At 30.9% G+C, this 19,726-nt stretch overlaps 6 protein-coding genes and 1 long non-coding RNA gene across 9 annotated transcripts; 3 read left to right on the top strand and 4 right to left on the bottom strand.

Annotated features, from left to right (window-relative positions):
• Positions 1-1,118: 1,118 nt before the first annotated feature.
• On the top strand, positions 1,119-3,469 carry LOC114944673 (retinol dehydrogenase 11). Its single transcript, XM_029320689.2, has 4 exons — positions 1,119-1,896; positions 2,100-2,335; positions 2,400-2,697; positions 2,802-3,469. The coding sequence occupies exons 1-4, from the start codon at positions 1,627-1,629 to the stop codon at positions 2,973-2,975; spliced, it is 978 nt and encodes a 325-aa protein (XP_029176522.1). The 5' UTR covers positions 1,119-1,626; the 3' UTR covers positions 2,976-3,469.
• Positions 3,470-4,718: 1,249 nt separating this feature from the next.
• LOC114944660 (heme transporter hrg1-A) lies at positions 4,719-6,561 on the top strand. The gene is made up of 3 exons (XM_029320652.2): positions 4,719-5,055; positions 5,806-5,979; positions 6,143-6,561. The coding sequence occupies exons 1-3, from the start codon at positions 4,929-4,931 to the stop codon at positions 6,289-6,291; spliced, it is 450 nt and encodes a 149-aa protein (XP_029176485.1). The 5' UTR covers positions 4,719-4,928; the 3' UTR covers positions 6,292-6,561.
• On the bottom strand, positions 4,846-5,375 carry LOC114944661 (uncharacterized). The gene is made up of 2 exons (XR_003822231.2): positions 5,189-5,375; positions 4,846-5,107 (listed from the first exon to the last, which is right to left on the bottom strand). It is a non-coding gene; the product is annotated as an uncharacterized LOC114944661 (long non-coding RNA).
• Pex11ab (peroxisomal biogenesis factor 11ab) lies at positions 6,558-8,769 on the bottom strand. 2 transcript variants are annotated; one of them, XM_029320647.2, is made up of 4 exons: positions 8,692-8,769; positions 7,775-8,184; positions 7,396-7,511; positions 6,558-7,319 (listed from the first exon to the last, which is right to left on the bottom strand). In XM_029320647.2, the coding sequence occupies exons 2-4, from the start codon at positions 7,828-7,830 to the stop codon at positions 6,829-6,831; spliced, it is 663 nt and encodes a 220-aa protein (XP_029176480.1). In that variant the 5' UTR covers positions 7,831-8,184; positions 8,692-8,769; the 3' UTR covers positions 6,558-6,828. The 2 variants fall into 2 exon arrangements, with proteins under 2 accessions (XP_029176480.1, XP_029176479.1); XM_029320646.2 differs by having other exon boundaries at positions 7,775-8,760.
• A 64-nt stretch (positions 8,770-8,833) lies between these two features.
• Positions 8,834-11,566, bottom strand: Arl6IP1 (ADP-ribosylation factor-like 6 interacting protein 1). The gene is made up of 5 exons (XM_029320651.2): positions 11,220-11,566; positions 10,876-11,009; positions 10,300-10,537; positions 9,583-9,667; positions 8,834-9,488 (listed from the first exon to the last, which is right to left on the bottom strand). The coding sequence occupies exons 1-5, from the start codon at positions 11,238-11,240 to the stop codon at positions 9,388-9,390; spliced, it is 579 nt and encodes a 192-aa protein (XP_029176484.1). The 5' UTR covers positions 11,241-11,566; the 3' UTR covers positions 8,834-9,387.
• Positions 11,567-11,664: 98 nt separating this feature from the next.
• On the top strand, positions 11,665-13,559 carry LOC114944658 (ubiquitin-conjugating enzyme E2 S). 2 transcript variants are annotated; one of them, XM_029320648.2, is made up of 5 exons: positions 11,665-11,874; positions 12,128-12,269; positions 12,578-12,768; positions 12,832-12,975; positions 13,045-13,559. In XM_029320648.2, the coding sequence occupies exons 1-5, from the start codon at positions 11,854-11,856 to the stop codon at positions 13,195-13,197; spliced, it is 651 nt and encodes a 216-aa protein (XP_029176481.1). In that variant the 5' UTR covers positions 11,665-11,853; the 3' UTR covers positions 13,198-13,559. The 2 variants fall into 2 exon arrangements, with proteins under 2 accessions (XP_029176481.1, XP_029176483.1); XM_029320650.2 differs by having other exon boundaries at positions 11,666-11,874; positions 12,832-12,960.
• Positions 13,560-14,201: 642 nt separating this feature from the next.
• Positions 14,202-16,942, bottom strand: Ref1 (RNA and export factor binding protein 1). The gene is made up of 5 exons (XM_029320645.2): positions 16,578-16,942; positions 15,780-15,917; positions 15,351-15,498; positions 14,962-15,102; positions 14,202-14,761 (listed from the first exon to the last, which is right to left on the bottom strand). The coding sequence occupies exons 1-5, from the start codon at positions 16,782-16,784 to the stop codon at positions 14,649-14,651; spliced, it is 747 nt and encodes a 248-aa protein (XP_029176478.1). The 5' UTR covers positions 16,785-16,942; the 3' UTR covers positions 14,202-14,648.
• Between the last annotated feature and the right edge of the window lie 2,784 nt (positions 16,943-19,726).

Here is a 19,726-nt window from a genome sequence, read left to right as displayed (position 1 = left end):
AGTTATAATCTTATCATTTCATTTTTTATTTTATAAAATTAATAGCGAGTCATAATATTAACATTATATATATGTAAATTAATATTAATGTAATGATGAACAAATGTGAGTACATATAAATCTATATATATATATATATATATATATATATATATTATATATAGTCAAATATTGCAAGATACAATCACATGGCAAATATATTTTTTTATCAATATCTTGCATCCAATATAATTAAATAAACTTTATAAGCATTATCATTCTTTTATTTATATATGTTTACTACAATATCTAAAAGATGACATTGTTGTCATTTCAGATTTTTGGTCCGTTTGCAAATGTTTGCATGTGATGTCTTTTTCTTTAATAAAAATTTTATAGTTTTTGAATAATTAATCTTTAAATAATTTATACTTATAAAAATAAAAGAAAAAGCACTAATTTATATTAGTCAAATTGCAAATAATAATTATTATTTTGTATCATCGATTAATTTTGATGAATGTGCGCAAAAAATTTAAAAAAATTTCTTTGCAAAACTTTATTTTTTGTACGAAACGAGGTATTATAAAGGCCATTCTACAATGGAGTATCGTAGGTGGTAGTCGTAAGAAATTGACCTATCACAATTGATTATTTTTGAAATAATCGACTGTGGTTTGTTAATTTCTTACGACTACAGCCTACGACACTCCATTGTAGAAGGACCTTAACAGAAATTGCGCGCCATTTTTTAAATTTTAAACTTCCAGCCACTGACGCTAGCAATAATACATTTTCCAGGCACAAAAAATTCTTAAAAGACTTAATTTGCTTTTCCATAATATCTATAATTCAGAATTTGCTTCATATTACTTTTTACATAAATAAATAATAAAGTTAATAACAATGTAAGCTTCAATACAAACGAAAATCATTAGAATTTGTAGGTTCTGAAGGTACAGAAAAATTGCTCCGTTTTTGTTTTAATTTGCTCCACCTTTACATATGTAACCAATCGGAAAAGTAGATAAATATTATTCTCTGCTTTTATTGGTGGATATTTTCTATTTCTTATCCTATTGCCTGTTGTCTGGCATTGTGCAAGGGACTTTAGAGCTTACTACACCTATTGTAAATCCGACCTTATGCGACCTCGAACTGAAAGAGACTGGAGGAGCAGTTGGAGGTTGGAGGTTGGAGTCGTTTATGCCACAGCATTTGTGTGTGTTTGTGCGACAGAACAGATAGTAATAATGATGTTGCAGTTGCATTATTTATTTCGCTCGAGATGCGAGAATATATATACTCAAAGCACTCGAGATAAAATTTAACTCATAACTCGAACGCTCGATCGTACGTCGCATGACAGATCATGCATTCCGGCTGTAATCATGCTGTTATGTTACCGCATTCGATAAATTAGACTGAAACGAGAGAGAAAGGAATAAGACCGTTTCATTTCAATTGAATTTGAATGAGCGATAACGAGAAATACGCTTACGCGCAAGTCACGCTACATTTATAATTATAATATGCATTAGCAGCCACGCATTTAACATTAGTCATATCGCTCTAGACTCTTTCGGAACAATCTCTCTTTATCTCTCTCTGGTGTTTCAAAGTTACTACTATAAAACTATCGTCGATATGGTATCTTCGTGGTGTTACTTTATTCTACCGATTTTGCTTATCGGCTTGCTCCGCAAGTGTCGCGAACGCAGTTGGGGAAGATGCAGGAGTACCAGCAATCTGCAAGGCCAAGTATTTCTCGTCACGGGAGCGAATTCTGGTATTGGGAAAGAGACAGTTAAGGAATTGGCCAAACGAAAAGCCACGATAATCATGGCTTGTAAAGATATGCAGAGTACAAAGAACGTTATAGTTGAAATACGGAATAAAATATCTACCGGCGAATTGGTAATCATAATGCTTCCGTAATCAAACAATTTTCATTTATCTCCTCTATACATGAATAAATGTTGAACTTTTACATTTTATTTTCTTCTTTTTTTATTATTTTAATACATGTACATTTCATTATTTTACATATACATGCATACACACATACACATGCATATAAATATATTCTTAATAAATATTATTTCTTTTTAATTACATAGATTCCAATGGAGTTAGATCTCGCATCCTTTGCATCCATCAGAGAATTTGTCAATAAAGTGCTAAAAACTTTTCCTCACATTCATGTATTGATTAATAATGCTGGTGTATATGCACCACTTAAAGATCATGCATTAACAAAAGATGGTTTCGAAATTCACTTTGGAGTAAATCATTTGGGCCATTTTTTACTTACCAATTTACTTTTGGATCGCTTGAAGCAAAGCGCTCCCAGCAGGTAATTTAACAAAAAATACCTTAGAATGATAAAACAATATTAATAATATCTTTTTTCCATACAGAATAGTGATAGTAACGTCCAAACTTTTAGAATCTGGCATAATAGACTTTTCAAATTTAAATGGTGAAAAAGGCTTATCGGTAAAGAGTAGGATGAATCCTGGCTATTGTAATTCAAAACTTGCTAATGTATATTTTGGTGCTGAACTTGTAAAACGAACAGAAAATACCAGTGTTAATGTCTATATGGTATGTCCTGGATTTACTTACACCGGTCTATTTAGGAATGTGAAGAGAAGCTGGTTTCACTATATTATTTTTTCGCCTGTTGCTCTCATGTTTCTACGTACTGCAAATCAGGTAACTATTTATTAGAAAGTAGTTTTTGTGATTTTCATCATATAATATATATTTTAATATATTGAAACATTTAAAATTCTTTTATTTTGAATCGCTATTTTCAGGGTGCACAAACAGTATTACATTGCGCAACAGAAGCGTCATTGTGCAAAGAAAGTGGACATCTATATAGCAATTGCAAACTTTATGTCTCTAAAAAAGAATTAGATTCTGAAACAGCACTTCGTTTATGGGATATAAGTGCTAAATTAACTGGCATAAAAGAAATAATGAAATAACTAATTTTAAAACATATACGTATATCACATGTACTATTGTAACTTCACTTTTGTTGTATGTGTGTATATATATATATATATATATATATATATATATATATATATATATATATCAGGATCTTTATTTTTATATATAAAGCAAACAAAGAGAGGCTAGAGATAATGAAATGTGTGTGTGTGGCCACACTCTTATCTCAATTCTTACATATTAAAGTAATAGAGTGCTTATATATATATATATATATATATATATATATATATATATATATATATTTTAAAAAAATAAACTGTATATTTTTTATTTCTGTCTGTATGTATGTATGTATGTATGTGTGTATTTACTGGATTTTGTAACACATTTCTTTTAAATTATTTCTTACAAGTGTGCTGCATTCTGTTCATTAAACAATCTGATGTAAAATAGTCCTTAGAATCGAAAATGCGCGCATAAAGAGAGAATGTATGTACATTCAAAATAAAATACTGTAAACACAGTCTATAAATTTATTTTTTATCAATTATGAGCCATTGCTATAAAAATATCAGTTAATCTTAATTATAACTATATCTTTCTATAATTGTATACCCAGATAGCCACAGTAATTATTATGACATCATTTTGATCTCAAAATGCATCATTTGCCATCAAAATGATGTCATAATAATTACTGTGACTATCTAGGTACATACATATTAAATTAAAACTATTATTTAAACATAGTAAAATTATTAAAAAATTTTAGTTAATTTTAATTAAAAATTTTAATTTCTAAAACATGGATCTAATAAATATTTATGCAATTCTTCTTGTTCTATAGTATGCCATCATGCAAGGAACATATATATATGTAAAATTAGTCGTAAAGAAATATATATGTATATGTTTATTGTTCATCTCAGTTAAATTGGCTGCATTAATTTTTACACAATTTATCTTTTTTACTTGACATTGGAAGGAAAGAGATAAACTCCCCAGCAAACACAATATATAAATGTTATATACTTAAGCATGTTACATGTAACGTATATGTTAGTTGTAATTTCCCACTCATAGATGTAACATTTTTAATATTACATATATTACATTGTAGTTATATTGTCATTATATCCCAAGATAGCACTGACTTATCAATACATCAATGTGCTATTTGGTATATAATTACAATATAACTACAATGTAATATATGTTATATTAAAATGTTACATCTGTGAGTGAGAAATTACAACTAACATGGATGTTACATGTAACGTACACGTTATATTACCTGTTATATTCCGTTTTATTATAGCATTGTAACAATTATATATCGGTGTTTGCTGGGTCTGGTAGCCAATTCAGCTGAAAAAACAGATCTCTTATGTGTGTGTGTGTGTGTGATGGATAAAATTCTTGGGGTACATTTGGAAATCTTTCCTGTAAGGATACATATAATGGATAATGGATATATACATAGTCCATATATATATATATATATATATATATATTTATAAGGTTTATGATTATGGCACTATTATTATTATTATTATTATTATTATTATTATTATTATTATTATTATTATTATTATTATTATTATTATCACCAACGAGATATCGGTGTTATTATGAACTTAAAAATTTACACATTACATGTTTCGCTTCTATAAACGGATAAATGAGTTTATTTACCATATTATGATATTACATTATTTATTTTTTGCAGCTGAGTTTTTTTTGCATATTTTATTTTTTCTCCTTTTCTCTTCAATTTCTAAATATATATTTATCTTTATTTTTAATGTAAGAAGATACAACGACTAATCTATATTGACATGCATTTATGACGTTGTTTCGAGCAACAGATGGAAAATTATAAAGAAGGAGACATACATATGCGCATTTTGTTCAACTTTATTATGCTATGCTATATTATTACGACTTTATCGTTACGACGTAATTGTTAGACATTCAAGAAAATGTTACGTGACGTCCTAGTGCATCTGCTAATTAGTGCTGTGGGTATATTTATTGGTGTATCTGCGTTTTTTGTCCTGTTTGTTGCTTACGGGAACCACGATGTTGGATTTTGGTCGATTCTAGCAGGTTAGCGAACGTGTTCGATTTTAACAACCGACAGCTGTGCAACAATTTAACGCTGTAACATAAACAAAACGTTACAGATTATATGTATAATAATGTATATCATGCGTGTTATTTAGATCATTTTAATAAATACTTTATATTCTTTTTTGTCTGATTAACTGATGATGCATAATCATCATTGATCTTGATGGATGCATATGTTTATTTTATTTTATTTCAAGTTTTTAAAGTTTGTTTCAAGAAACACCTTTTTTTTTTTTTTTTTTTTTTTTAGACAAATTTCTTAATGTCGTTAATATATAAAAAACGAAAGTGCTAAATAAAAGTCTGTTATTTTTTTGTTATAAATTCTAGATACAAGAGATACAGAGAATTAATATAATATTAAATTATTTTTGTTATAGTTACCCTGTAATAAATTTGTATAATATTATTAAAAGAATAAAAATTGTGTGTTTTGTACTTATAAAATAATTATCCTAACCTTGATCTCCATTCTTGCTAAAAATATGAAATAAAGATAACAAATATAGATTGATATCAATACAAGAAATAATAAAGGCATTCTCAACATATATCAATCTGTCAAATATGTATAATAACATATACATCTGTCAAATATGTATAATCTACTTTTGCATGCTCGACATATAGTTTTTTTTTTACTTTTGATATAATTCAATGTGGTTGCAATAAAGAAAGCAAAAATTTTAACATTTTAAAATTTAATTTATGTCTTGGAATGTATAGGTGCCTTAGCCGGAGTCTGTTTTCACTTACATTGGATAAAGGGCAAGGAAACTTTGGAGAGATGGCACACTAGAGTTACATTGCGGAATTTAAATGTTGTAGGCTTTGTAAGTGCTGTAACTGGCGTCACTGCACTGATTTGGTATTTATTTCTTACGTTTTACTACAAAATTCGTAAGTATTATTTATTAGTATTATTTTTTAGAAAATTATTTCATATATTTTTTATAATTGAAGAAATTATTTATTTTTAGTTTTTTTTTCTTTTTTGCTAAAATTTACTTTGGTATAATTAAAGAATTATTAATACTGAGAAATTATTTTTCTATTATCATAGCCATTCAACCAATTTCTGAGAGTACAGCCATATCAGCAGTATGGTCTATGATTTGTGCTAAATGGGGTATTACATTGATGTATTATTCAAATAAATATGAATTATTAATTCAAGAAGGAGCAGCACCCATACTGACAGACGTTGCTTGAAATATTATATTTTTATATAAAATTATTTTTTATAAGATAATAATGCATATATTAGGCCTATTCAAGTTATTTTGCATAAGATACTTTCTCAATCATCTCATAGAATGAGACCAACCAAGGAGGAAATATAAAAGATGTTAAAATTTTATTTATACCATTGTAATATTTGTTGGTGCATTAGTTATTATCCCTTAAGCGTTATCATGCTTATTGATTTCTTGATATTACTGAAGCAAGGTGGAGGAATAAAATAATAAAAACACTGATAAACTTGAGAAAGCTTATTAACTTAAAATTTTTTTTATAATTATTAAATATATATTTAAAAACAAGAAATTGTTGAATCCATCCCATCTATTTTTTCCTGATAATTACATATCAATGTTTTTAATGGTTTATAATTATAAAATAATATAATATTTTTATATAAAAATATTGCATATAGCCCACTTCTTTATATGCATTTATACGCCTCTCCACCAACCAAAAAATGTACATACACATATATAAACATACACATTAGATTAATATTTTCTTCTAAGATGGAGTTAATTTATAAAGTGGATTGATAATGGTACATAGACCAATAAATGAAGAAATTATTCCAAGTAAACCTACTGTACCAGGAGTACATTTTGTGATACCTAATGCTGTCAATGGAATAAATAAATCACATCCATTTTTAACAGTATCCATCACCACTTTCTTATGATTCCTTAAACAGGATAATATTTGATATTGTTTAAATATATTTTTCTCGTGTTTTAAAATCTTGATAATTTCATAAATATCTCTTATTAAACTCATAATAATAGTCACTAGCCAATATTTATTTGCAACTCTATTCCACTTTTCCAGATTAACTCTTAAAATTCCTACTCTGCCCACCCAAATAAAATGATCTGCCAGTAAATACAAAGCATTTGCTATTTTTGCCGTAGTTAATGTAATCTTCACTGTTGGATCAGGATACTTCATCATTTTTAGAGCCGAGTATAAGCTGTCTAAGCATCTTCCAAGGCGAAGTACTAGAAAAGAAATGAGATATGTAACAAAATTTGTTAATAATAAGGAAATATCATTACAAGTTAAAAAGTTGAATACATTTTCGGAATGAACTAAAAGTGAACTCTAAACTCCTCAAAATTTCTGCAGAGAATCTTGTGCTTTGTGTATTCTGCGCATAGTACCAATAAGCACGACTTCCATATTGTAATAATCTGCAATATAAAAATTTTTTATTATTATTTCAGTGATAATATTATTAAAAATATATAAATAACTCATAATTTACATAATCTCTGTTTTAATGATATACATTCTTTAATGACGTTTATTTTTCCTTAGCAAAAATGTTGAAACGTTTATAGCTATAAATGATTGGAAAAGAAGTTTTTCATAAACTAAAGCTTGACAACAATGAATTTCACATTATTGAATGTTCCAATGATATATTATGGGAATTATGAAATAAATAATATACCTTATTATTTTATCCCTGCCTGCCGTTTGCTCGTTCAGCCTCACAACAATGTCCATGATTTCTTTCAAGAGTTATTTGAACTCACAATGCGTAAATAACATAAAAATAGAAACGAAAGAGAAAATAGTTTGGATAAAGACTATTTCTCTCTCTTCTTCCTCTTTTGTATTTTCTCACAAAACAGTATATGCAGTTTAATGTAATTCTTGCAAAAAGCAAGTTAAATACAGATATATATTGAAGTTTTTTGCGCGTTTCTCACATTTACCATAACATATATTTATTACGATAATCGACGACTGTTTTATCATTACAATCAGCCAGTCATCTGTGTGTTGTGTACTCTGAACTGATTGTAAGTATAGTTTGAAAGAATTTATGTAGAAAAAAAAACTCTGACAATGATGTATCTATATTGAGAGGTTATGAAAAAAATTTATGTATTTATTTGTCATATCTTTGTGATTTTGGAAGATTAAGATTAAAATATATGCACCAAGATTTATATACATTAGTTTATTCGTCACATTTAATTGTTTATATAATTTATTTTATTAATTTAGAATCGATCAAATCGCGCATAAATTGAGCAAATCGAAGGGGCGAACAATCATTCTTATTGAATTTTTCAATTTTCAACATTTTTATTATGCGTACATGTCTTTGAAACTACGACTTTGTAATTCAAAGCGAAATTATATTAGAAAAATTTAAAGAAATATATTTTACATTAATGAAAACATTTCTTATTACTTATTTGCGACAATTATTTTATTTTCAATAGCTAATAAAGAATATTCCAATATTATGCAGTGGCTTAAAAAATTAATGCAAGATTAATTAAAATTATGTATCAAAATTTGTTAATCGTCAAAATATATCTATGTGAGAATGAGGGAATTGGTGTTTCAATTTACATTACTGGGCCTCTGGGAAGTGGGAGCCAGTGGAAGCGAAAAGGTGTGTCTCTATAGTCCATGCTCAATTCACTTATTCATTCCACACCAATAAAACACATCTTCGTACGTTTCATTTAGCGCCATTTTTAAAACCAAATCATTCACAAAACACATCCATTTTATTATCAATTCATACATAACATAAAAACATCTTTTTATTCATACAAAATAATTTATCTTAATATTATTACTAAATATACTTTATATACTATAGAAAAAAAAACAATAACAATTATAATATATACAATTTTAAGTAAACTTAAATTAAAAGTTTGGTGAAGGTTAAGTCTTTTTTTATTAATTCTCACACACAAGTGACGAAACAAATACGATAGACTTATGATTATAACTCTATTATGCGAGATACAAAATCACAGATCAACTAAGAGATTAATCCTTATAATTAGAATGATAAAGTGTAATTGTATTTTTTAATGTACTAGATTATATCGATCTCTTTTACTTGGTTAGAAAGTGGAGAACTTTGATTATTCTTTATAGAATGAAATTAGTACACGAGATATACATGTAAATTCGTAAAATGTTTCATGATGTAATATGAATGTAATATGAATAAATTTAGTATCGAGGGTAGATTAAAGGCAGAATGTATGCAGAATGAAGAGTTTTGATGGCGCATATAGAAATAAATGATTATGATAAATGGCGACGAATTAAATGATTGTATGCATATCTCACAGCCCAACGCGCTCGTCCTTTGTGTTTGAATCCTGGAGTGAGAAGAGTTGCATTCACTAAAACAGATTTTACACAGTGTAGTATTAAATACAAATGTAAAAAAAAAAAAAAAACAAATTAATGCATTTCCTATATAAATTTATTTATTACCTATGATGTAAAGTAGAAGTAAATTATTGACTGCGTTACCAATCCATGCAACGAGAATAAGACAGAGGATTGTTGCGCTGTAGTACTGTGACACCAATAAAAGAACAGTAATTAAAGCTAAAGTAATTTCTTAGTTTTTAAATGCAATTTATATATAATATATCTAGTAAATCTCATTGCACCATTAGCAAACAAATTTTTGTGTGTGTATAAAAAGGCAAGCAAAACATTATTTTTTATTATATAATTTTCAAAAAATAATCTTAAATATAATTAAAATATAGTTTGTATTTAAATGCATTTAATTATATATTAATTCTAATGTACACCTTTTTTGACTAAGAAGTTTTTCGTGCAAGTTTAGAATTTGTTTATACAATATCATATATATCTCAATAGCAGATATTAATCTTTCGATAAATAACAAAATGTAATTGTGCAAATATGTTTAAATATTTCTGGTATACGAGAGATGAAGGATAAAAGATGCAGCAGCTATTAATCATTATATAAAACTTTACCCTATAAATGTATCTATACAAATATAATCGGTAGATAGCCATTGTAAGAATAATTTTTTTTTCTCAAAAAGTATGTAATCGATTTAGGAGAAACTATTTCCAGTTAGGTTTTTTTTCTAAAAAAATTATTTATACCGCATACACGTTCGCGATTCATTGGATATCTAGAATAGATTAAGGACAAGGACACACTTACGATGTTAGGGCGATCATGTCGAATTTTCGAGATGGACGCCCATACGCCTTGTATTTGTAGTATTGTAGTCGAGAGAGTTTGACAGACCTCAATCAGTTTCTTTTCTTTTTGTCCAGTCCAACTTTGTGCATTGCATAAGATGGAGGTCAAAATTGGTACAAGATAATCAACAAGAGCAAATATCAACAGACATATAGATATCATTGTCAGTAGAGTTGGTTCTAGAATCCATATGATACTGCAATAAAAGAAATATTACTGTTTTACATTTTTGAATAAATCTATACAGGATATCTCAAAACTACTTTTTATAATCTAGTCTTTCCTTAGTCACAATTTAAAGATAATTTTTTCTCGCATAAAAAATTGTCACAATTTGTTATTACTTTCCAATTTTAATATTATATCTTTATTTAAACTAAGAATTATAGATTAAACATTTTATTAAAATCTATTTATAAAATTCTAATTAGAAATCTGTATGTGCATTTTTGATCAAGGAAAAATCAATGATTTTGGTAAATCTTAAAAAGAAAAAGTTATAGTTTTTGTTTATATAAAAATTACATAATTTACCAGAATATCATTGTTACAAGTCCAACAATCAGTCCAGGGTGCCAGCTACGTTCCCATAGCAGAATAGAATTCAAAGGCAATATTATTTCTCGCCAGCATTCCATCTTGCGCTTCAATTGTTTCATGTGCTTTTCCTAAGATATCACATTATTAGCAAGCGAAATCGAGTCTTACTGTCATTGATTTTCTATTATATAAAGTAAAAAAAGTATATTTATATATAGAGATACTTTTGCATCTGCTCAGTCGCGATTCTCAGTCATATATATATATATATATATATATATATCTATCTATATATGTTTATACAATTAAATAGGTGTAATTAATTAAAGCGAGTTTACCTTTTCGCCATCATCCGTCATTGTGCGAAAATTGGATAAAACAGCGAAGTTTAAATTTACTTCAACGGCGATTTGGAGGAGGGAGAAGATGCAGTACGCCGTAAAGCTGCGAGAGTTCGAGTCGTGAAAGAAAAAGTCTCGTTTCGCTGGGAAATCCGTACAGAGTTTATCCACGTACCATCATCTTAAGGTATACGTAATTTCATCAAGAGGTACTTAAAAATTTGCTCCGAATCACAACTACGCCGAGCAACGATCGTTGCGTCTTCGAGTTAAAAAAAAAAACAAGCGTAAAACGTCAGAATCGGAGGACGGGGACGGGTCGAATGGTCGAATGCAGGAACATGGGTAGAGGTAGAGGTAGAGATGGGTAGAGAGGGGCGATGGATGGAAGAGAAGTGGGAGGAGGAGGAGGAGAAGGAGAAGGAATAAATCGACTTCTAGCTTCGAGAGTACAGTCGAATCTGGCACGCGATTGGCTGTCAGTTTAAAATGTTGGTTATTGCAGGCGATGCCGTGCTAATGTTGTGACGTTAAGTGTTTTCCTACCTTCCGTCGCGCGCTCGAAAGTTCGACAGAACGTGTAGTTGCACGCGAGGCCTGGCAGAGATCACGCTACAAGCTTTCGGCGATTATGGCTGCCGCCGTGAGCTCCGTGAGTATCCCCTATTAGTTATATTGCGAAGCGAAAAGACTCGCAAGTCTATTCATGCTGCGGCGGCAACACACACGTCGCGACGCGACGTGACGCGACACGACGCGACGCGACGCGACGCCTTGTCTTGCCTTGCCTTCCCTTCCCTTCTTGTTTACCTATTTACCTGCGCTTTTTTCAATGCGCGTGCTTCGTACCGATAAATGTTTGTGCCGCTTGTGAGACCGATATCGCGAATCGTACGTTTTTGCAGAATGTGGAAAATTTGTCACCGCAAATTATCCGCCGGGTGGCCAAGGAGATGGCAGAATTGGCCGCGCAACCACCCGAGGGTATTCGTGTCATTTCGAACGACGATGACATCACCGATATCCAAGCTGTCATCGAAGGCCCATGTAAGATCAATCGATTACCCTTTCTTTCTTTCTTGTACGTACTCTCTCAGTGTCGTCTGATTTACGGTTCATAGATTTTCGAGATGAAGCATCCTTTTATCGACCATAACCTAACTTTACTACATTTAACCTAACCTAACCTTAACCCAACCCAATCTAATCTAACTCGTCAATCCAATCCAGCATTCAACCCATATTCATATGTCATTCGTTTATGGTTTATGTCCAATTATTGTATGTTTGTATAAATTTCGATTTTAATAGATAAATTCATATAGGTTTAATATGTGTGTTTCTCTTTTCAATAGTTGGAACTCCGTACGCCAATGGTTTCTTTAGAGTTAAATTAGATCTTGGGAAAGATTTCCCACAAGGACCACCTAAGGCGTATTTCCTCACAAAGATTTTTCATCCCAATGTAGCAAAAAATGGCGAAATATGCGTAAATACTTTAAAAAAGGATTGGAAACCAGATCTTGGAATACAACATATATTATTGGTAAATGATCGCAATATAATTATATCGTACTGGAAATGTTTATTATTTCATTTTGCTTTTTAGACTGTAAAATGTTTACTAATAGTGCCAAATCCTGAATCTGCTTTGAATGAGGAGGCTGGTAAATTGCTTTTAGAAAGTCACGATGAATATTCAGAGCGAGCAAAAATGATGACCGAAATACATGCACAGGTAATATCTTATCAGGTATGCAAGTTTTATCTTGAAAATTATAAAGCTTTCTTTCACCGATATAAGATTATTCGTTTTGTTCAGGGAGGTGGAAAAGGTAGTAAAGCTGGTCTGGAAAGTTGTGCCTCTTCAGAAAGTGGAGGACCTCTTCCAAAAAAACATGCGGGTGATAAGAAATTAACAGCAGAAAAGAAAAAAATGTTAAAAGACAGGAAGAGAACATTGAAAAGATTATAAAACAAAATCATTATTTGTCTTTTGTAATTTAAAACATTGGTATGGGGTACTGTTGCCTCGTATTGTATACAATTATTATTGCATAGTAAAATTTTATTATCTAAACATGACTGATCTTATTATTAAATATTTAGAGAATTTGATATTTCTAGTATGCAAAAACATGAGAAGAAGGAAAAGAGAAACAAAAATTGATCTCCTACATTTTGTGGAAGATGAAGTACAATTCTGTAGCAACCTCTATAATTGCAGGCTGAATTATAGTAATAGCCTGTTCTCTATGCTATTTATTAGCAAATATTTTTACATATGTACAAAACAATACAATGTGATTAAATAAAATAAAATGTCTTCGCAAAATATATCTTAAGTGTCGATATTATTTTATAAGAATATGTAGAAACAGTTGTCTACATCTTTTGTAATATTTAAATATTTTTTATCGAATGTGTGCACATTTTTAAGTTAAATTTTGACATGTCTTTATAAATTTTAAATAATAGAATAACAGTAGGTAAAATAGCTTTATATAAGAGTTATCTCTCTTGTTAAGAATTCCCTTCATTAGGTGGGTAATAAAAACTTTTTACTTTAAAAATGATTTCTTTTTATTAAGAGACTCTGTCATCGGTTTTTCTTCAGTCTTGTATCACTTGATTGTAATGTATATGTTGTACGATTAAAAATATTTACATTTCTTCACATGTCTATTACCATGTAATAAAGTATATTAAAATATTTTATCAGTATCCAACAGCAAACAGTGTATCACAGCCTTAATTCTCTATAAGCAATGCACTAGTCACAATTATGTTTATTTATATATTAGACAAAGTCCACCAAATATATAGATTACAAAAATATCTTCTCGTTGTTTATCTCCTAAGATCAGCCACTAAAATCACCTTAATATGTAGGCATAGTTTTCGATACTTGACATGGTATTTAAATAATCAGATTGTGAGGGCTAGAAGCACATTCTGTACTTTGATAAACAACAACTGTTCGAGATGCATCTCATTGTATTTTTCATCAGTTGAGCACACACGCACGATAATACATACAAATCCATACAGTCTTTACAATTGTAAGTTGTTCTCTTTTTAACTTTCTTATTATATCACATAAAAAAAAATCTATGAACGTCTACGAATGATATTCGCGGAAATTGTGTAAAACTGATTGTTTCGATTTTTTCGGAAGAATCGTCAAAAATAAAAACTAAAAATTAATGAGAATTTTTTACGACATTTTACTAGAGAGAGAGAGAGAGAGAGAGAGAGAGAGATACACAATATATAAATATATATATATATGTATGTACACATATATATATCTTAATAGAATTATATTTATATTGTATGCTTCATGAAAGTAAGGGCAACAATGTATATTGTATTAAGTCAATTTGAACAAAATCTAAATAGAGTAAAGAAAATTTTGTGACATTGTTACTTGACTTCCTTCACATATGCTTCCAATTCCGCATCTAATTCCTCGGCTGTGGGTGTCTTTGTCGCTTGTCGAGTGCCTCCTCTACCTCCACGTCGACCACCCCCACGACCTTAAATACATATCATAAAATATATAATATATAAAAATGCTATATCATGACTAGAGAAAGAAACTAGTAAATATATTTTGAATAATAATTACTCCAACTCATATATTTAGAACAAAAAATAATTTTCCAAAAAAATAACTATATCAATTTTACTAATGTATACATTAATAGCACAATGTTAAGTTGCATTAATAAATTACCTCTGACAGGTCCTGTGCCGCGATTCCCCCTAAAACGGGTTTGAGGTCTCTGTGTATAATTAGTACCGCTTAATCTCGGGCCACCACGGACAGAAGTGACTGGTAATTCAGAAGTGGCAACTTGTATGTTCATTTCTCGACCTGCCGATGTATATCATACATTGAAATAACAAATGTGAAACATTCATGTAAAAATCTTTGCAAACTTTTCTCTAATGTTACTCCGTGTTGTAATTTTTAAAAATGATAAAACGGAAAATGCTTAATATCAATGTTGTAAGATATAAACTGGAAGAAAAGCTGAACGATTAAAGGACATTTAAATACAGATGCAATTTCATAATTAAAAAACGTACATTCAGAACAATTATATATATTCAGGTACATACCATCTAGCGGTACTCCATGATATTGTTTCATTGCTTTGATAGCATCTGCTCGTCTTTCAAATATGACATCTGCAGAGCCTAGAGAACGACCTGATCTATCATAATGTACTGCTGCCGATTTTAAAGGTCCAAATTCACTAAATAATTCCTAAAAGATATTAAAGTAGTTAAAGTAGGTTTTCGTACTAAAATTTTTCTATACAAAAATGTACAAATTAATTCTACAGCTACATAAAAATTGATACACTGAAGGCAGGTGTTCATTAGTTAAACCAATTGTTTGGTTTTGCAAATCTGCTCATGGCTAAACAAATTATATTGGTTTTATGTAGATTAATTGAATGTGTTTAATATGTAATTCACTTTCATTAAGATGCTAAAAATAAAAAGAAATAAAATCTACTCTATATACAATATTTTAGTTAATACCTGTATATCTGAATCTGATACACCAAAATCAAGATTTGACACCAAAAGCTTGGTTGTTCCTGCATTGCCTATTACACCACGACCAACCTTTTTTACACCATCAAACATGTCGTGTTTCCAAGCACTGTTCACATCACCCTATACAATAAAGAATAAGTTTTATTAAAAGAGAAGTTGATCCTATAAATAATCTTTTTTTAAAGTAAGAAACTTGCAGAGAAAATTAATACCTTGCAAGAGAAATATTGCTTAAGGAATAATTGAAGAATATTTATATAAAAAACAAAATAATGTGTAAAGCACAATATATAAACGTATAAAAACATTCAAAGAAATAGGAAAAAACATAATAGACTATTTATTCAACAAAGCGTTAATTATTTATCTAAAATAAATAGAAATGAGCATTTTGAGTTTGAAGCTTCCATATCATATGTGCATTCGACGTATTCACGTCCATATACGTTACACAACTTGTACTTTTAAGCTGCGTTCGGAAATTACACTTTGACACGTCGGAGTATCATTCTATCTTTGTTAACTTTCCGTAAGAAACAAAGATAGAATTATACTCCGACATATCGAATGTGATTCCCGAACGCAGTCTTACGCACGTAGGTACCATACCCATATAACAGAATATACTCATACACATACGCGCGCGCGCGCGCGCGTGCACACGCACACGTACACGTACACGTATACGTATACGTGTGCGTGTCTACCCAACATATTCTCCGGGAAAATTTAGTCGAGGAAAAGTCGATGAAACATATTGAAACATGTTTGTTTTCTTACCCTCGTGTACGGCAGAGAAGTACGCGAAATACCACCACGATTGCGTCCTCGCATGACGCCACCGCCGACCCTTTGCGCCCTACGTGCTCCTCGACGGGGCGAACTGCCGGCACCTCTGCCGCGTCTATTGCTACCTCGCGCCCTAGATCCCTTGGTCTGTTTGATAATGTCGTCCAAACTCATCTCTATCTTATCAACCATCTTCATTTGTGCGGTTCGCAGTGGAACGTAACAATCACGCAAAAGAATTGCCGAGGTAAACCAACCTCTCACACTTCTCACTGTCGTTTTCGCGATGGCGGCAGCGGCAGCAGGCGGTGAAACGAAAACGATATCACGAAATAGCGCCGCAGAGCAATCTGGGTATTCTGGATACTAACAGCCGTAGGTTATGACAGATTATGATATGCGAATCACCAGAGAAAACTGCATGGACAAATTTATCGCTTGGTGGATTTCGATGTCCTCTAAAGGTGCCTTTTCACGAGCCGCTGAAACCGATTGATTGTTTGAGCGACAAAATGATCACGTAACAACTTTTGTCGCTGAATTAAACAGCGATCATTTTTGTACATGAAAAGAATAGGCAGCGCGACAGAATTGAAAGTTAAGCGTTTAAGCAGTAAATGTTTTGTAGTTGAACTGATTCAAACTACAAAATTGTTGATGCTGAATTACGAGCGACAAATCTGTCGCTTCAATCACTTGTTTTAGCGGCACGTGAAATTACACCTTAATGACACGATGAGAAATTAAAGGATTCAAATTCTTTGCGCCATTGAAAACTATATCAAGAATATAGGCCTGTATTCATAGTCCGATCTTAAGCCAGAAGGTCGATTGTGTAATTTTTTCTAAAGTGAAAATGTGAAAAGTGAAAAATTTCTTCCAATCACACATCGATTTCATTTTAAAATCAATGCGTGATTGGTGGAAATTTTTCACTTTTCACGTTTTCACTTTAGAAAAAGTTACACAATCGACCCCCTGGTCTACATTGGTCGTAGAATCGTAGATCGTAAGAAAATTGATCCAATCATAGTTGAATGTGAAGAGAATAATCGACTGTGATTGGATCAATTTTCTTACGATCTACGATTCTACGACCAACGTAGATTTAGCTTAATTGGTTAAATGGGATTTTAAGTCAATCTCTGACCAGACTTAAAGGGCCTTCTACAATGGAGTGTCGTAGGCTGTAGTCGTAAGAAATTGACAAACCACAGTCGATTATTTCAAAAATAATCGATTGTGATAGGTCAATTTCTTATGACTACAGCCTACGACACTCCATTGTATAAGGCCCTTTAAATATAAGAACGGACTATGAATGCCGCCCTATGAATGCGGGCCATAGATGAGTCACAGTATAAGAATATACAGTGTGGACGAGTATAGAAGCACGGTTCTCGATACCCCCGCGGGTCGCACGAGGTAGGGTACTTTGCTATAGTTTACGTCACGTATACTGTACTGAAATGCTTCGGATAGTATAGTATACGTGACGTAAACTATAGCAAAGTACCCCAGCTCGTGTGACCCGCGGGGTATCGAGAACCGTGCTTCTATCTCAGAACATATATTACTGGAAGGGGAATTGCTATTGTTCTCTATGTAAAAATCTGTGTCCAAGTTAGGTGCGAGAGAGAAAGATAGCTTTTAACCTATGCTCGCAATGCGCAAACGTAGATGACGTCACGGTGACGTCACGCTCACCGCGCCGTTTGAAACTGGAAATGTAATTGGTGCTTTCGCTAATTCGCGTTTGCGCATTGCGAACGGAGGTAACAATCTACCTTTCTCTTTCCTTAAAAACGTGGTTCTCTCTCGCACCCAACTTGGACACAGTTTTGCGCTCCTATTCCCCTTCCAGTAATATATGTTCTAAGGCTTCTATACTCGTCTATTATGGCGGTATTCATAGTCCGTTCTTATATTTAAGATCGTCTTAAGGGTCGACAGGTCGGCCGGCCAAACTCCGAATTGATGTTGGAGACCTCGCGCGGTGACAACGCGAAACTTCGATTTCAGTGTTGCCAACGCCGAGAAACCAATTCTCGGGTTTTATGTAGTGGTGCATGTCTGTACACGTACATACACCATTGCATTGCTCACGCGGACGCACGGTAGAGAGACAAGGACCGATAATCACGTGTTCTCCTTGTTCCTCTATCGTGCCGGTATACGCGAGATGCCGCCTGAAAATGCTTTCTGGCCTTCCGTAGCAGAAGGCAGTAGCGTAGCAAGGCTAATAAGTACCTACTTTTTGTAAATTTTATATATGCTTATGCACATATGTGCGTATATATATATATATATATATATATATATATATATATATTAATTTCAATATATACATATATATATAAATTATTATTTAACTATTACATACGATACGCCTTTTATTCAAATAATAGAAAAAATAATAGAAAAAAACAAAGAATGAATAAAATTTATTCATTTCATTTTTATTTGTTTTTATAAAATTTTTATTCAAAATAATATATTAGCAAAATCATTTATTGCGACTTGTAATCATAACATTACGCTAATCGATGTACAGCATTCATCTTATAAGATTTCCATGTGTTACTACCTCACAATATTATTATAAATAAATGTGAAATTTAATTTGCATTACTTTTATATTTTCATATATAATGAGCAGATGTAAAATATTTCTCATTCGTGTGCGTAATATATTGGTTTTTGTATTTATACTAATTTTACACATATCAAATGCAAGAGAGACAAAGATAGAATGATACTCTCTTCTTGTCAAGCTGTCAGTATGTTACCATAAAAATTTCCCCATGAGTATAGATCTAGTGAGATTTGTTCATCCCAAATATTACATAAAAAGAAGTTACGTAGCTTCGTGAAATATTTTTTAATATATTCTTTATATAATAAAGCAAGGAGACAAAGAGTCAAATTTTGCATTATTGTTCTTAAGAATTTATAATAAATTAAATACGATCTTGTGGTTAACCCAACCTTACCCGCTGCTAGCTGCGCATCTCCCCAAGTTATATTATGAATTTTATATTCATCTTTTTTTTAAAAAATCAATCTTTGTCTCCCTGCGGACAATCCTACTGATTAAGAATATCGTAAATTTAATAAGATTCATTAAGTATTTTGGCTAA

Source organism: Nylanderia fulva, unplaced genomic scaffold (genome assembly GCF_048542155.1).
Source record: "Nylanderia fulva isolate GAGA-0341 unplaced genomic scaffold, ASM4854215v1 Scaffold4, whole genome shotgun sequence".
Taxonomy (NCBI): domain Eukaryota; kingdom Metazoa; phylum Arthropoda; class Insecta; order Hymenoptera; family Formicidae; genus Nylanderia; species Nylanderia fulva.
This window is presented reverse-complemented; position numbering and strand designations above follow the sequence as displayed.

Coding starts and splice junctions, on each gene's coding strand:
- Arl6IP1 (XM_029320651.2), bottom strand. CDS start 11,240: ATGACGGATGATGGCGAAAAG. Junction 10,538..10,875: donor CTTGTAACAATGATATTCTG/GTAAATTATGTA, acceptor CTTTTATTGCAG/TATCATATGGATTCTAGAAC. Junction 9,668..10,299: donor GACATGATCGCCCTAACATC/GTAAGTGTGTCC, acceptor TTGGTGTCACAG/TACTACAGCGCAACAATCCT.
- LOC114944660 (XM_029320652.2), top strand. CDS start 4,929: ATGTTACGTGACGTCCTAGTGCATCTGCTAATTAGTGCTGTGGGTATA. Junction 5,056..5,805: donor ATTTTGGTCGATTCTAGCAG/GTTAGCGAACGT, acceptor TGGAATGTATAG/GTGCCTTAGCCGGAGTCTGT. Junction 5,980..6,142: donor TACGTTTTACTACAAAATTC/GTAAGTATTATT, acceptor CTATTATCATAG/CCATTCAACCAATTTCTGAG.
- LOC114944673 (XM_029320689.2), top strand. CDS start 1,627: ATGGTATCTTCGTGGTGTTACTTTATTCTACCGATTTTGCTTATCGGC. Junction 2,336..2,399: donor AAGCAAAGCGCTCCCAGCAG/GTAATTTAACAA, acceptor TTTTCCATACAG/AATAGTGATAGTAACGTCCA. Junction 2,698..2,801: donor TTCTACGTACTGCAAATCAG/GTAACTATTTAT, acceptor CGCTATTTTCAG/GGTGCACAAACAGTATTACA.
- Pex11ab (XM_029320647.2), bottom strand. CDS start 7,830: ATGGACATTGTTGTGAGGCTGAACGAGCAAACGGCAGGCAGGGATAAA. Junction 7,512..7,774: donor GGCAGGGATAAAATAATAAG/GTATATTATTTA, acceptor TTTATATTGCAG/ATTATTACAATATGGAAGTC. Junction 7,320..7,395: donor TTTTAGTTCATTCCGAAAAT/GTATTCAACTTT, acceptor TTTCTTTTCTAG/TACTTCGCCTTGGAAGATGC.
- LOC114944658 (XM_029320648.2), top strand. CDS start 11,854: ATGGCTGCCGCCGTGAGCTCC. Junction 12,270..12,577: donor AGCTGTCATCGAAGGCCCAT/GTAAGATCAATC, acceptor TCTTTTCAATAG/TTGGAACTCCGTACGCCAAT. Junction 12,769..12,831: donor GAATACAACATATATTATTG/GTAAATGATCGC, acceptor TTTGCTTTTTAG/ACTGTAAAATGTTTACTAAT.
- Ref1 (XM_029320645.2), bottom strand. CDS start 16,784: ATGAAGATGGTTGATAAGATAGAGATGAGTTTGGACGACATTATCAAA. Junction 15,499..15,779: donor TATCAGATTCAGATATACAG/GTATTAACTAAA, acceptor AATATCTTTTAG/GAATTATTTAGTGAATTTGG. Junction 15,103..15,350: donor TCATGGAGTACCGCTAGATG/GTATGTACCTGA, acceptor ATACATCGGCAG/GTCGAGAAATGAACATACAA.